Source organism: Oreochromis niloticus, linkage group LG17, assembly GCF_001858045.2.
Source record: "Oreochromis niloticus isolate F11D_XX linkage group LG17, O_niloticus_UMD_NMBU, whole genome shotgun sequence".
Taxonomy (NCBI): Eukaryota; Metazoa; Chordata; class Actinopteri; order Cichliformes; family Cichlidae; genus Oreochromis; species Oreochromis niloticus.
Genome location: NC_031981.2, coordinates 17839223 through 17853160, shown reverse-complemented (window position 1 = coordinate 17853160; position 13938 = coordinate 17839223). Strand labels below are relative to the sequence as shown.

The following is a 13938-nucleotide window of genomic DNA, read 5'->3' as shown; positions in this document are numbered from 1 at the left end:
TAGTTCCGTTACAAAGTAATAGCCTTCCACTGCTCTTCAGAACAACCTTAGAACAAGATGGATCGATGGAGGGGCTAAATAAATCTGAGGGATAATGAGCTCTGCTGCCTCTGTGATAATTACTCAAAAATAATTTAAACAGAAAAAAGAACTCAATGGGTAAAAAAATATAATACAATAAATTAGCTCTAAAAATGAAACTAACTCAATAAATTCCTTAAATCAAACAAGGTAGACTAAAATGGTTTGATAAATGTATATTTAAAAAATATTGTAGTAGGAAGTGCAATCAAATGACTTAGTCTGCACAGAGTGTAGATTGTGTAAGATAAAAAGTATTTGTGAAATAGGCAATTAGAAGTTCATGAAAGTTATCAAGGACTTAAATATAATTCACTTCATATGTTTTGAAATTACACTGAACATTATAGTTGTATGAGTTCACTATCCTATTTAAAATCCCACTAGTTTTGCATTAAAATATGTTACCCAGTTACATAAACAGGCATCAGCATAACATTTGCTTCTCTTCTTTTGGCTGCTCCCTTCAGGGCTCACCGCCATGGATCATCTACCTCCACTCTATCTCTCCTCCACATGCTCCTTTCTCTCACTACACACCACAGTTTCATCACCATACATTATCCATGGAAGCTCATGCCTGACCTCATCTTGAATCCAAGGAATTCAGTCTGTACAGCCACAGTGGCAGAGCACAAAATATAAATAATAATATCACCTTTTTGTGCTTTAAAACTACATATATATATATATATGTGTGTGTGTGTGTGTGTGTGTGTGTGTGTGTGTGAGAGAGAGAGAGAGAGAGAGAGAGAGAGAGAGAGAGAGAGGTATATATATGTATAAGATACAAAATAATATAGCTTTTCTGAAACCACTATCAACTGTACCCTTCCAATGATCCTATATAGAAATCTATTTAGAAGTAATAGTGTTTTTTTTATCTTATTAATGCGAATGGGATTTTTTATTTATTTATTTATTTGGGTTTGTTTGATTTGCATTTAACTGGCTTTTGTTCCGTCTGTTTTTTTCCAGCATGTTTATTTCTCTTGAGACGATTCTTGGCCTTTTATTTTGAAGTGAAATTCGTTTAACTTCCTGTTATTCTTGGGTGGAATTGACGCAGCTTTCTCACAGCAGAAATTCCTTAATGTGATCCTGTGTGTGTGTGTGTGTGTGTGTGTGTGTGTGTGTGTGTGTCAGAACGGTACTCGGTGATGCGCACGGGCCCCACGAGGCAAATTGCTGGCTCACGTGATGTAACAAAGGCTGGCTTCCAATAAAACAAAAAAACTTAAGTATATTATATGTTATATAATATTTTTTATTACATCACACACACACACACAGAGATAGATAGATAGATAGATAGATAGATAGATAGATAGATAGATAGATAGATAATATAGATAGATAGAGTATTAACTCAGGGAAAAACATAGGGGAAAAGATATATATATATAAAATGTACAAATATACAAGCCGGTTTTAAAAAAAAGTAATATGTAATAAATAGTCTTGTGTATATACAGTTAGGTATTGCACAGTGGTGGTCCATAGATAGATAGATAGATAGATAGATAGATAGATTGATAGACTTTCTATGCTTTGTTGCTTTTACTCCACTGATACAAAAATTATTGTCAATACTGTATGATTTTGCAGACTTTCAAATACAGAAAACGATCCAGTAAGAATACAGATAAAGTCATCTATATAATTCCGACAAGATCCATTCTACATAACATTACTGTTATTTACATTAAGTGTATTTTGATGACAAGCACATCTGAACAGTAACATAAGTTCAGAACTGCACGTTTTACTTGAGCAAAGGGTGTGGGTCCTGTGGGTTCCCCTACTTGTATTTGGTTAGCCCCTGTGGCAACCCGTTAAAAAACATCCTGGTAACAGCCCTTATCTATTCTTAGAAGACACATAGATTATTGTACAAACAGGACAGAGTGGATAAATGCAGTCACATTTCAGCCCATGAGTTCTGTATAAACTGTAATTTCCACAGGGATGAAAATCACACATTAAAACAGAGAAGAATAAATGTGACCTTAGCCTTTAGCAGAAGTTCTGTATTAAATTAAATTTAGACTCAGCTATTTCGCTTTGCTGTAATACAATAACTTCCTTCAGATTTTCTTTCAATCACAGACTTTTTATTCTATCCATCAGGTTGTAGGTAATTGGAAGCAACTACAACCTAGCTCGTCCACCCCCCATTCAACTACAATAGAGCACTGCTATTGTGGCAATGATAGATGAGAGCACAGATAGAACCAGATGGAAAGTAACTTACTACAGTTACTCTGGTAGTTTACTCTTTTTCCTTCTTTTTTTTCTTTTTTCTTTTTTTTTTGCAGTGTGCTACTTTCTGCTTTGTATCTATTTTGGATACAATACTTTGTACTCCATACTATTAATTTTAAAATATGAGTTACTTGTGATTTTGCTGATAGGCTACTTTCACTGCTCCCGTATTCAGAAGGGCTTACAGTGTATAGCTCCATATATTTGCTTTGACAGATTTTTACCTCAACTGCCTTTCCTGACCCACCCCCCTAAATCAAGCGGCCCAGCAATGTGAGTGAATTGAATGCAGACTTGCAGGCAGGGAGATGTAAGGAAAACCTTTATTTAGACCATTTTCTGAATCCAGAATCCCAAAGTCCATGAAAAATAGAAGCAAACTGAATCCACGACCCTGATAAGGATAAGCAGAAGAGGATGGATGGATGAATGGATATTTATAAGCAGGCAGATAACACATGAGCATAACATCAGGAAAGAAAGGCAATCAAACAACAACTACGATGAAGACTGGACTTTTATACACACGAGGGTAATCAAGGAATTGGGCACAGGAGGATAAAAAAAAAAAAAAGACCCAGGTGTAGATAATAATGACAGACAGGAGAAAATCAAAATAAGCACAAAACACCAGAGACATGTGATCACCAAAGCAAAGCAGAAAATAAATAATAGCTGAAACAGTGAAACCAGAACTATCATGACAGAGGGAAACTCTGGGTGGACTCACAGAGTTTAATTCCAAACAGTAGAACAATAATACAACCAGGACTGAGACACAAGACCTAAACTCAAGTACCAAACTCCACAGAACTAAATAGAACTCAAATATTACATTATAATGAGTGTGGAATTTTTTTCTTTACACCCTTTAAATATAATTTAATTATGAAACCTGTGTACTATTAGGATAATAAGGTAGGATTAGAAGGTTTACTTGGATAAATGTTGCTTTTTAAATATATTTCCCACTTTACAAAACAGTTATCTAGCACAAATAATCTATGTTTAAATGTGTGTGCAGCACTTCTTTACATGTAATAAATCTGTGACAGGATGCCGAGAAACGCACGAGGCCGAGTGTGTTTAGATTTGCGATAAACACTCTGGTTTCCTGTGCGCCTTTTTCTCGGTCCCACCTGTGCCACCCCATTTAAAAGTCCTGGAAACGCCCCTGCGGCGAGCAGAAAAACCGCGTGTATGTGATGCAGCAGTAGCATGTGCCATCCGTGTGTGTATGTGTTTGTGTGTACGTGTAAATGGAGCCATAATCCTTTCTCCGGCGCGTTTGGAAAAGCTTCTTCTCTGGCAGATTAATGGCGCACGGCGCACGCTTCAACCATCTGTTCCACGAGTGGCATCCCACCAGCACGAGCGCCTTTTCTCCTGTCTTTTACAGGACTCCTTTGTGCTTCCATGAGGCAGATCTACCGTAAACACAACACCGAACTTCCCATTACACATTTCAAAATAAAACCCTTAACGCAATCTACGTAGCGAGCGCGTTTTCGCATGTACAGTGAGACATTCATCTGATTTTCCTGGAGGTTGCAGTCGGTTTTTACAGATTTCTCCTTGAAATGAGGCAACTCCACGTTTCGACGATCATAGCTGAATGAGACAATATTTGATTCCTAAATATAAATGTGTGAAACTGCGCATATTTTACAAACTTTCAATTCATTAGGCCTACCCCATATCGGTTTGATCAGAAATACCCTGATTAACAGGTTTTAACTGTCGTGTCACACAGAGATTTCCAGCTTTTCCGGGAGCACACAGAAGGTTTTGGTTTCTCTTGTGCATATCAAACGACATCTACACAACTGTGTAAACACAGGTTATACTTGCAACACACGGATGAATTTTTGCAGACATGATTGCACAACAGAGTTTTAGGTTACTCACATATGCATCACACGAACTTTTCCAGAAGTCATGCACTTCCCATTTTAAAGATAGCTATACTTTGTCAACAGTCTCGGTGTTTTTATTAACTCTGTTAGTCTCCGTTGTGAAATGTTAGATTGTTTCATCCTTCAAATAATTTCCATGTTTAGTCAGGCCAAATCAAGGCAAACATGGCAAACATGGCTTAAAGCTTTTTATTTATTCATTCTAAGAATGAATACATTACCTATTTATATTTGCTCATGGAAAAACTTTATTGCGTTTTCTTTTTATGAGTATGATCAGTTCAACGAGAGACAATAAATGTTGGGCAAAGAGTTTGGTTTGGTGAGGCACTGCGCGTTACTAAAGCTGAGCGATAGCTTAAACACACACACACACGCAATATGCAGGTAAAGATTTGGCATCGATCATATCAAAGTAAAAATGGACTTTATTCAATTTAAAAGCAATTTTCTAAACATAACGGAAGCTCGTTTGTTTTTATGTAGCTGCCATCTGAGTAAAAAAGCGATTGCTTACGTTTCTGTCTTTTTTATGCGTAATATCTTTGCTTATATTGGTAAATAGGCTGTAGTGGACAGGATGTGCAAGAGAGACGGTTACATAGAAAATTAAAGAAATGACCAGTATTGCATGCATTATTGTTCCCACTCTGTGTTCTGTTACAATCAATCCAGTTTCTTTGGCCACATGTAAAATATCTTTACAGAACTGCTTTGTTATATTTGTGGCAATTTCTGCAGCCCGCTTCGAAAGATCTCCTCTTGGAAGAGACATTTTAATGTTTGTGAGACGTTTTACTCCAATAAATAAAAGACACACAAGGGACTTGTCAAAAACTGATTGGATATTCTACCTTGTGACAAGGTGACTTGATATCATTAATGAAGGACGTGTTTGAGATGTGTTTGAAACACTGAAGGCCAACAAACCATTTACAACACTTTAAATGCGATCGATCACTTTTTGCATCCACGGAACTACGGACATCTTTTTGTGGCTGACATGCATAAACACCAGCGTCAATTGTCTCGTGGGATCGGGGGGAGGACAAATGATAAAAAAAAAAAAAAGTGGAACACACAGTCACCCTATTATTCATAATGTGATTGGAGTAAGTCCCCAAAATATCATCAAAGAGTCAGAAATCTGGAACAAGGTCAGGAGTGATATTTCAGGTTCAAAGAGGAACATGCTTTAATTTCACTGAAACCTCTTTTAGAAATTGCCCACCTTAAAAAAGAGAAGAAGAAGATGAAAAAAAAAAAACGTCATATGGGCGGTATAGAGCTGCGTAGCTCTCACTTTCCGGGCAAAAAGCCAGGCTGAAAGTTCAGTTTATTTCCACCTCATAAAACTTTCACCATGCGCTGCCTTCCACTGGGATTAACTTACCATCACAGTTTGTTAATATCTGACTCTTTCTAGATCTTTCTGAAAATACATGCCAACCTTTGAGCTCTACGCATGACCGCCTCGCCTCGCCAACTGATGCAATACGCTCCTACCGCTAGAGGATAGTGTTGACTTTGATAAGATTTAGCCCTGGATTATTAAAATAAATACTAAAATATATATAAAAAAAATCTCAAGGCTATTTCTCAAGAACTTGTTTGGAGAGGGAGGGGTGGTGCTTAGACATCTCCAAAACAAAGAAGAAGAAGAAAAAGGTCTGAACTGAGAAAAGTAGCTAACAACGACTAGATGGTGCCAAGAAGCCATAAATTAGTGACTTTTCACTCTTTTTTCACGCACATATGCAGCTGCTTATGATGAGACATGCTCTGCTGCTGCTGCTGCTACAGTTAACTATTCTTTCATATACTTCCTTAAAAGGATCACCACGTTTATTGTAGTTTACGTGTGATTATACGGGGTCATAGTTTATCTTCCTGTTAATAATAAAACTGTAACTATACAGATAAAGAAAAATGGGTCCTGGGGGTGGGTGAAATGGCTGTTTTTACACACAAAAAATAGTTTCATTTTATTTTATATGCCAGAAAAGGGGGTATAAATTAGGTATTAGATATTGGCTTCATTGTATCTGCTCGGCTGAGTAAAATACAGCTTTCAGTTTTGGGGGCTGTGGGTGTCTCACTTAACCTCGGCTCCATATTTACAAAAGCCTGTAGAAATATGTTTTTGCTACTGTGCTGAAAGGTCAATGAAAGAGTTGGCTTGAAAGTATTTGTAGATGTTTTTTTGGACATGCGCAGATGGGGGATGCCATATTGGAACAGGAGGGGGGGCAGCAGCAGCTGAAAGACGTCGCTTGCGTAGCTCACGGGAACGAGAGAGAGAGGGAGAGAGAGAGAGAGAGAGAGAGAAGGCAGAGGGGGTCACGAGAAGGAGAGGCAACAAAAAAAAACTTGGACAGGTAAGACAGGTGACGGCTCCGGCGGTCCTGGGGACGGGGGAGGTTTTATGGTTTTTTGGGGGGGTTGTATCGGCGAAATAAACACAGGCAGAGTTATTTTTTTCCTCCTCCTCCGCTTTGAAACAGCGAAGTGCTCCAGAGACGGTTTCTGTAGAAACGAGATAATATAGTCGCGAGCTTTCGTTCACGAGCCCAAGTTGCTCAAAGTGTCTCGCACGCGCTGTAATTAACAGCTTTCACCGGCGGAGAGGACGTTGTCTCGTGGCACTCTCGGTAATATCGTTTATTGTCTTGTTATTTTTTTGCCTGTTAGCATGTGTTCTGCCATTTACTGCTTTGAAAACAACACAATTTATAACAATTCGTGGGGAAAATAGGAGTGAGTGGCGGCTCGTGTGTTATTTGATGTGTTTCTTTAATGCTGTGTTTTATATGGCCGCGACGCAATTTTGTTTGGCGTGAGCAAGAAGTTGATTTTAAAGATTAACGCCAGAAATGACTTATTGCCGTCATTCTCATATAGATGAGTCATGTGGGATTTTTTTCCCGTCACCTTTAGATGCGTAAAAGCCTTCGGAAAATACCGGACACTGCCAAAATGTCAAACCACTTTCAACATGGCGGGTTATGGTGATCGTAGGGGGAAAACTGCGCCTTAAAATCTTTGAACGAGGAAAAAATAAAACGACGGCAGATAACGCGTCCGGTTCGGTTTCTTTTGGTGGACATGGACGAGGTTTAATCAATTAAATTCAAAGTGTGCATTTGGCAACTCCGTGGGAGTTTTTTTCCGCTGCAGTTTTGAGTGTGCAAAGTACATGACCGGAGTGCCAGCCAGCCTGCTGGTCGGCTACACCCCTCACAGCCTCATCTTCCTTATGTGCACTTAACGTTTCCTCTTTCACTTTTATCAAAAATGCTGTGGCTCATTCGATGCTTCTAGATCGCCGTGTGTCATATTAACACTGTTTTTCCTTATAAAACCAACAGGGTGATTTTGATCCCGCCTCCCCCCCCCTGCAATCTTAGATTAATATGTTGATGTTGGCACAGTCGGGCGAGAAAAATTTCTTTCGCTGTGTGTTGTTTTCTCTGCGGGGATTTCTTTCTTTTTTTTCTGAGTGATTAAGCAGATAATTGGGTAAAACCACATGCGTATTTATTTAATTATTTCTCTTTTTCTTTGCGAGGTGCTTCGCAAAAATCAATTTCTTTCTTTTTTTAGTGGCTTTGCAATATTCGAGAGGATTCCACCTCCTGATTAAATTCGTCACCATAATGAGCAGAAACAATAAAGACTGCGCGTAACGGAGCACCAGATAGAGGTTCGGTATGAATAAATCATGCTTTCAGACTTCTTGTGGCTCCAAAGATTTTTTTCCACGACGCTGCGAGTGGGAATGCGTGAGCGCAGGCGTGCGGATAAAGGGAAAACGCCTAAAACGAGCACTTTTAAAGGAGAAAATACGAAGATGGTCATAAATATTAAACATAGATGATCCATTTTCTCCATGGGATAGACCAATACGAGTCAAGCTGATTATCATTTTTCGTGGTTTGGCTTTTTATTTATTCATTTATTTTACAAGTGCCATCCAACAGCCATTTATCATGTGGCTTTTTTTTTTGATCAGGCATTGTATGCTAATCCACTCGTGAATGTTTCAGGAGAAGAGGCAATCACATATTCTGCACAGATAAGAGAAGCAAAGATAGAAAGAGTCCAGTCCTTTCTGTTCTTCTTTCTTTCTTTCTTTCTTTCTGCTGGCATCACACTTACTCTCCCCCCTTATTTGAATAAGGGGAGGAGGTAGGCAAATATCGTCTTCTCCTCCTGCTTTCCAAAAACCTTGGATCTGCAGGCTATCCATGTTATGCAAGTGTGTTTTGTGGAAGTTGTAAGAACGCTCTGGGATGTGGGAGTTTCACCCCTTGTTTCCTCTCTCTTTTATTTGTTTATTTATTTATTTGTGGTCCTGAGGGGCAGATGCTTGTTTGCCCGTCGTCATTTCATGCTTATGTTTTCAGTGAGTGATCACAGGCGGTTCTAATTGGGGAATAAAGCACACTGGATGCATTGTGTGCACATCTATGTTAAAAACAGCAGGAATTAAGAGTTAGAAACAGAGGACAAATTGTTATATGAAGACATCCTGTTGCCAAGAGGAAACAACTCTCGGATAGCTCTAAAAGAAGAGAACCTAATACGGAGTAATGCAATAAAACCCAAGCCCATGCAGTGGTAGTTAATCTCCTAAATCCCCTATTAAATCTTTGGCATGGATGGGTTTAGAGAAAGGCAAGAGGACAGCACGTGGATGCCCAAGCGCCCCATCAGGGGCTAATCAATTTAAAAAAAAACTCTTCTCAATCCGAGACAATTGGGGCACAAATGTCCTGCGTCTGAGATTAAACACTCTCAGACCAGTTTAATCCCCTGGTGACCAATCTGGGCTGTTTCCTTCAGGAGGCTGCAGGTCAGCAGGCTTCATCAAGCACAAACGCAAAAATCCCAGAAAAAAACTGCTTCAAAAGTCAGAACAAACGGCTGTGGATTTTTTTTCCCGTCCCTCGGGGTTTGGAAAACTTGTTTATCCAGTGAGGGATCAATTTAAGGAAAAGCTCAGCTTGCGCTTCTATGGAGTTGTCAGTGTAGAAAATATTGTTTAAGCCGACTTCCAGTGGTTAATTGCAATATTTAATTTTATGTAGGAGAATAGGGGAGGTTCAGTTCTCCTGTTTCCAAACTTTACACGCATAGAAATTAATTTTAAAGCCTGTGTCTTGTGAAAACTTTTTGTAAAACACCTTTAAGCACATAAATGTGAGCCTTATTTCCTCAAGAACCCAAGGTACTTCATTAATTTGATAAAATGAGCATATGTGACCTTTTATTCCAGAGACTATTCAAGGAGTTTACAAGTTTAATTAATATGTGCAGTGACTTCTAGGGAAATGAGCAATGCAAGCCAAAAGTATTTGAACAATGACACATTTCCTGTTTTTTTTTGTTTGACTTCCAGCATACTGGAAATAAAACTTTCGGCTTAAATGTTTCGAGGGTGTTCTCATCACGTACTGAGCTAATTAGTGTGGGGAATGGTTGGTGCGTTTTAAAAGAAACAAAAACATTCTGCCTCCAGTTTCTGGGAAGTGCAGGTGGACAATGATAGGACTGCAGTCGCTCCACTTCTCATCTCATGTGGTTGTTAAAGCCCTCAAATTAAAGCTCAAAGTCACTTTAACCACAGGGCTTACTCTCTTTCTTTCAGTTCAGAGAAAGCAAGTTACAGTGTAGCACCAAAACAGCTCAAAAAGGTGCATTGTTCCTTGCCCTATTCAGGGCTGTGCACACATGGTGCAATTTTTCAAAGGTTTGAGGCAACCTAGTGCTACAGTGACTCAGATGGATGTAGGATTTGTTGTGCTTCATTTCTGTTAAAACAAATTTGATGGAATTGCAGCTCAGAGTATTGAGAAGAAGTTCAATAACACCAGTGTTACTGACTCATCGTTTCATGGCTGTAACTTCCTCTCATTTTTCGGTGGAAGTAAAGACTGGAGAGAGGAAAAAAAACCCATTTCACATACGTGTTTCTTATGATGGGTGAACAGGAGAAGAAGTGTGTTTGAAATTCTGGATTAGGCCGAACTAAAACTGGTAAAAATCTGATAGTTTAAAGTTCAAACGGGAGCTTATGACTTTGGGAGTCAATTGTCATGCATTGCAAACTCAAATCCGCTCAAAAATCTTAGAGATATCCAATACGATGATATAAAATCGAAAAATGCTGCAAATTGTGGATCGTTGTTTCTATTTCTAAAATAACAAACCATAAGGCTCTAAATTGCTTTGCTGAGGTGTTGAAATAAGCAGATGTAGAGTGAACGTGAAACTGCAAGTATTTTAAGAGAATTTTAAGGAAAAGAAACAAGAGTTTTAAGAGCTGCTCATCCTCCTCCTACTGTTTGATAGCAGTGTTTGAGCACTCTGATGAGTTTAATGAGTGCTGTGGAAGGCTGCTGACGACAGTGATGTATCAGTGCTGAAGATTGTAGTGCACTTAGGCAGAGAGTGGGGGAGAAGGGCCGCAAACAGCAGCGTCATGTGAGCCAAATTAGCTCAGCGTGTTGTTTACGCAATGGATGCACGGCGGAGCCACTGTGGGACGTAAGGGGGTGTGTGTTCTGTGGTGGGGGATGGCACACACACATGCACGCAGTTAGTTGTTGAGGTTGTCACAGCCTTTGTGCTGCAGCCTCACAGTTCTACATACACTTGCAGCTCCAACGGGCGTGCGAGGACGAGGAGAAGTGTTTTCCTTTCCTGTGGATTTTAAGGCTCTTTCTTTTGTTCTCTTTTTTCGGAAGCAGGACTTCAGTGTGTTTTCGTCAGAGGATTGCTGGATTCCTTTTTTCCACATGTGGGTGCACATCAGGTCGGGTGCCTAATCGCGGAGTATTTTTTGCTCTTTTGGATATTGATTTTCAAAGTTGAGAGCAACAACCCCATGAGGTTGGAGTTGTTTTCATCTTGATTGAGGATCGCTGTGTGACAGCAACATGCCTCAGCTCTAATTGCCAGGTTGATGAAAATGGGTGTAAGTCGGTGAGTGATTCATTGGTCATGTGACTGCATGATCAAGAACAACCACCAGGCAAGTGACAAACATAGCCTGTTGTTGTGAATATAATGAACTGATGATTGTTTTGATTGTTTTTCTTTGTTTTATTCATGGTTGGTTTTGGTTTTTATTCCTTTAGGATTTGCTTTATCGCTTAAAATTACAACACAAGTCTCATGGTTTCTACATGCTGTCCTGGCATTTTTTTAAGTGTATTTATACAACTTTAATGATGAACTGCAAGGAGTGATAATCAGTGAATTGTATTTTTTAGGTTGGAGGATTTGCTTGTTTTCTCTGTTTTGTATTAGAGGGTAAGACATCCTTTATTGAGTCCTGTAGGAAATAAGTCTCTGCAGTTCACCCATCTTAGTTATGATCGGCAGTAGGCAGCAGCTGTGCAGAAGCTCCGGATGTGTGCAGGTTCCTTGGTTAAAGCCACATTAATGGGAAAATTAACTTGGCATGATTTTGATGCTGTGAAGATCATTGCAGACATGGGAGAACTGCTCAGAGAAGGGACCTGCTGTGAGGGTTGTGGACTAATGAGACAATTAATATGTTCACTATATTTTTGCATGATTTAATAATAATTATAGCCTAAACCAGGGGTGTCAAACTCATTTTGCATTGCAGGTCATATACAGCTTTATGTTACGTTAAAACTTCCATTTCTGTCTATGTGTAAAGAAATGTAACTACACATGTAATCAATGTGATGTCTTAATATAAGATCAAAGGTGCAATTTCAGCAGTTTGTCTCAGTTTTTGGACATGATAAAGGGCTGCTGTAGAAAATGAAATAAATCTGTCAGTATGACTCTTTGCGCTTAAGTTGTAAGCAAATGTGTAAAATTACAGAAATCTATAACTTAATTATTTTGTATTGTGAATTTTATGACGGAGGTCTTTATCAATAGGAAAAGCTGTAAAAATTGTGAAAATACAATTAAAGGTCCAAAATTTATGTTGTCCTTCACATTTTCCAAAGCTATCCAGTTGGCCGGATTGGAGTCTTCGCCTGGCCGATTCTGGCGTTTGACACCTCTGACCTAAACAGTTAATCAGTCAATGTGGAAATGGAGAAATAGTCAAGCTGATTAGCTAAATACAAAGAAACAGAATTAAAAAGAAAAACAATACCACATAAAAACAGGTTGGGAAAGGTAAAAACAAACCCAGTCACATTTACATTTGAGTTTTTCTAGTTTTGTGAGGAGGGGAAGAAACTAACCTTTAATCCGGAGGGTGAAGCTGGTTTGCTAATCAACACCTAGAAGCATGTTTTACCTGTTAAGATTTGCATTAGGTTGAAGGTTATTAGCAGGATTACAAACCAAAGGGACAAAAGAAGTATAGTAAGTGGGAAGGATTCCTGCAGGTATGTGTTTATAATAACAGAAAGCCACAAGGAAAAGGTTAAAACTTAATATCAAGACTTTTTTTATTACAGTTCTCTCAAACAACATTCAGTTAACAGATTAGCTTAGCTAATGATAAAAAGGAACGTGTTTATGGTCGTTAGCATTACACAGTTACGCTTCCTTCAGTATGTGTCAGAAATACATATTTACAGTCAGGCAGAATTTCCTCTTTAGTCTTCCATATTTAGTTACAGTGACATGATTCTGCACTTCTGTATTATCCTCTTGCCTCAGGTGCCTGGATGCATATTTTCTGGTCACACTTATTTGCCGACTTGTTTGCTTAGTCACGTTATTCCAGTTTTTCTACTTTGTTTGACTCTGACTGGTTATCTGATGCAGTTTTGCTGTGGTATGAAAATGAACACAGCATGCAAGATATTGGAAAAGCAGGCGAGGAGGGAGAGGATATTTTTAATGATGCAGAAAACTGCTGTGCTTTTTTACTGCTTTGGAAATATCAGCTGACTTGTGTTAAGTTTCTGAAGGTGGCATTCTTTTCTTTTTAGCACATTAAGACAAACTGACTGTTGCTGGTTGTGGTAACCACCCACTTCTTCTTTTGTTTATTCTCAAGAAAATGGAAATACAGTGTGCACAATTTCCAAGGAAATTCTCATCAAAATACTGGCTGTTTATTTGTGCAAACCTCAAAAGGTTTTGTGAACTGTGTCGATTTGTTCGTGTTATTGTAAGTGAAGAGCAGTAAAGGAAAAAAAAATCATCTGTTTCCTGGAAGGATCTTGGACTATTCTGGACAGAGAGCAGATTGAACATTATCTGATTAAATTAGAGCTTTGATTGAATTTATCTTTTCTGGTGCAGAGCTGTCGAGGAAGGCGAGAGATGCTGTGAAGAAGAATTGAAAGATCTCAGGTTTAAAGGTTCATGCTCAGCAGGAAGTCAAACGGGCAGCATGCAGTCTCACACTCAGGAGCAGCCACTGGCCCTCACTACAGTGAAGCCACACTATCCCACCAATGGGAAAGAAGAAGAGGTGAACACAGGTAAGACCCTGCAGTGCTTTCTTTAACCATAATGTGGCCAGGGTGGTTTCATGTTGCAGCCCTCATCAGATCAACAGATTGGTGCGGTTGACATAGATGAAAATGCGTCTGAGGAATCTCACTAACAAGATGGGAAACATGGAATGCCATCTTCTTCCACCTGTGTCACAAAGACATGCTCTAATTCTCTCTGTAGATTTGTCCTTTAGGTCAGCAGTAAGGGTATGTCCCTGGCTGTTTAT

At 39.0% G+C, this 13938-nt stretch overlaps 1 protein-coding gene across 4 annotated transcripts in view; it reads left to right on the top strand.

Annotated features, from left to right (window-relative positions):
• Nucleotides 1–6665: 6665 nt before the first annotated feature.
• sfmbt2 (Scm like with four mbt domains 2) overlaps nt 6666–13938 on the top strand; it is a 57855-nt gene continuing 50582 nt past the window's right edge. Inside the window, exons 1-2 of one of the 4 annotated variants that reach the window (XM_005475864.4) lie at nt 6666–6913; nt 13515–13696. In XM_005475864.4, coding sequence (XP_005475921.1) covers nt 13606–13696 — 91 coding nt within the window. In that variant the 5' untranslated portion in view covers nt 6666–6913; nt 13515–13605. Of the gene's footprint in view, nt 6914–10674; nt 11299–13514; nt 13697–13938 lie in introns of those variants that run through there. The other 3 variants (XM_025899721.1, XM_025899722.1, XM_025899723.1) reach the window with 3 other exon arrangements.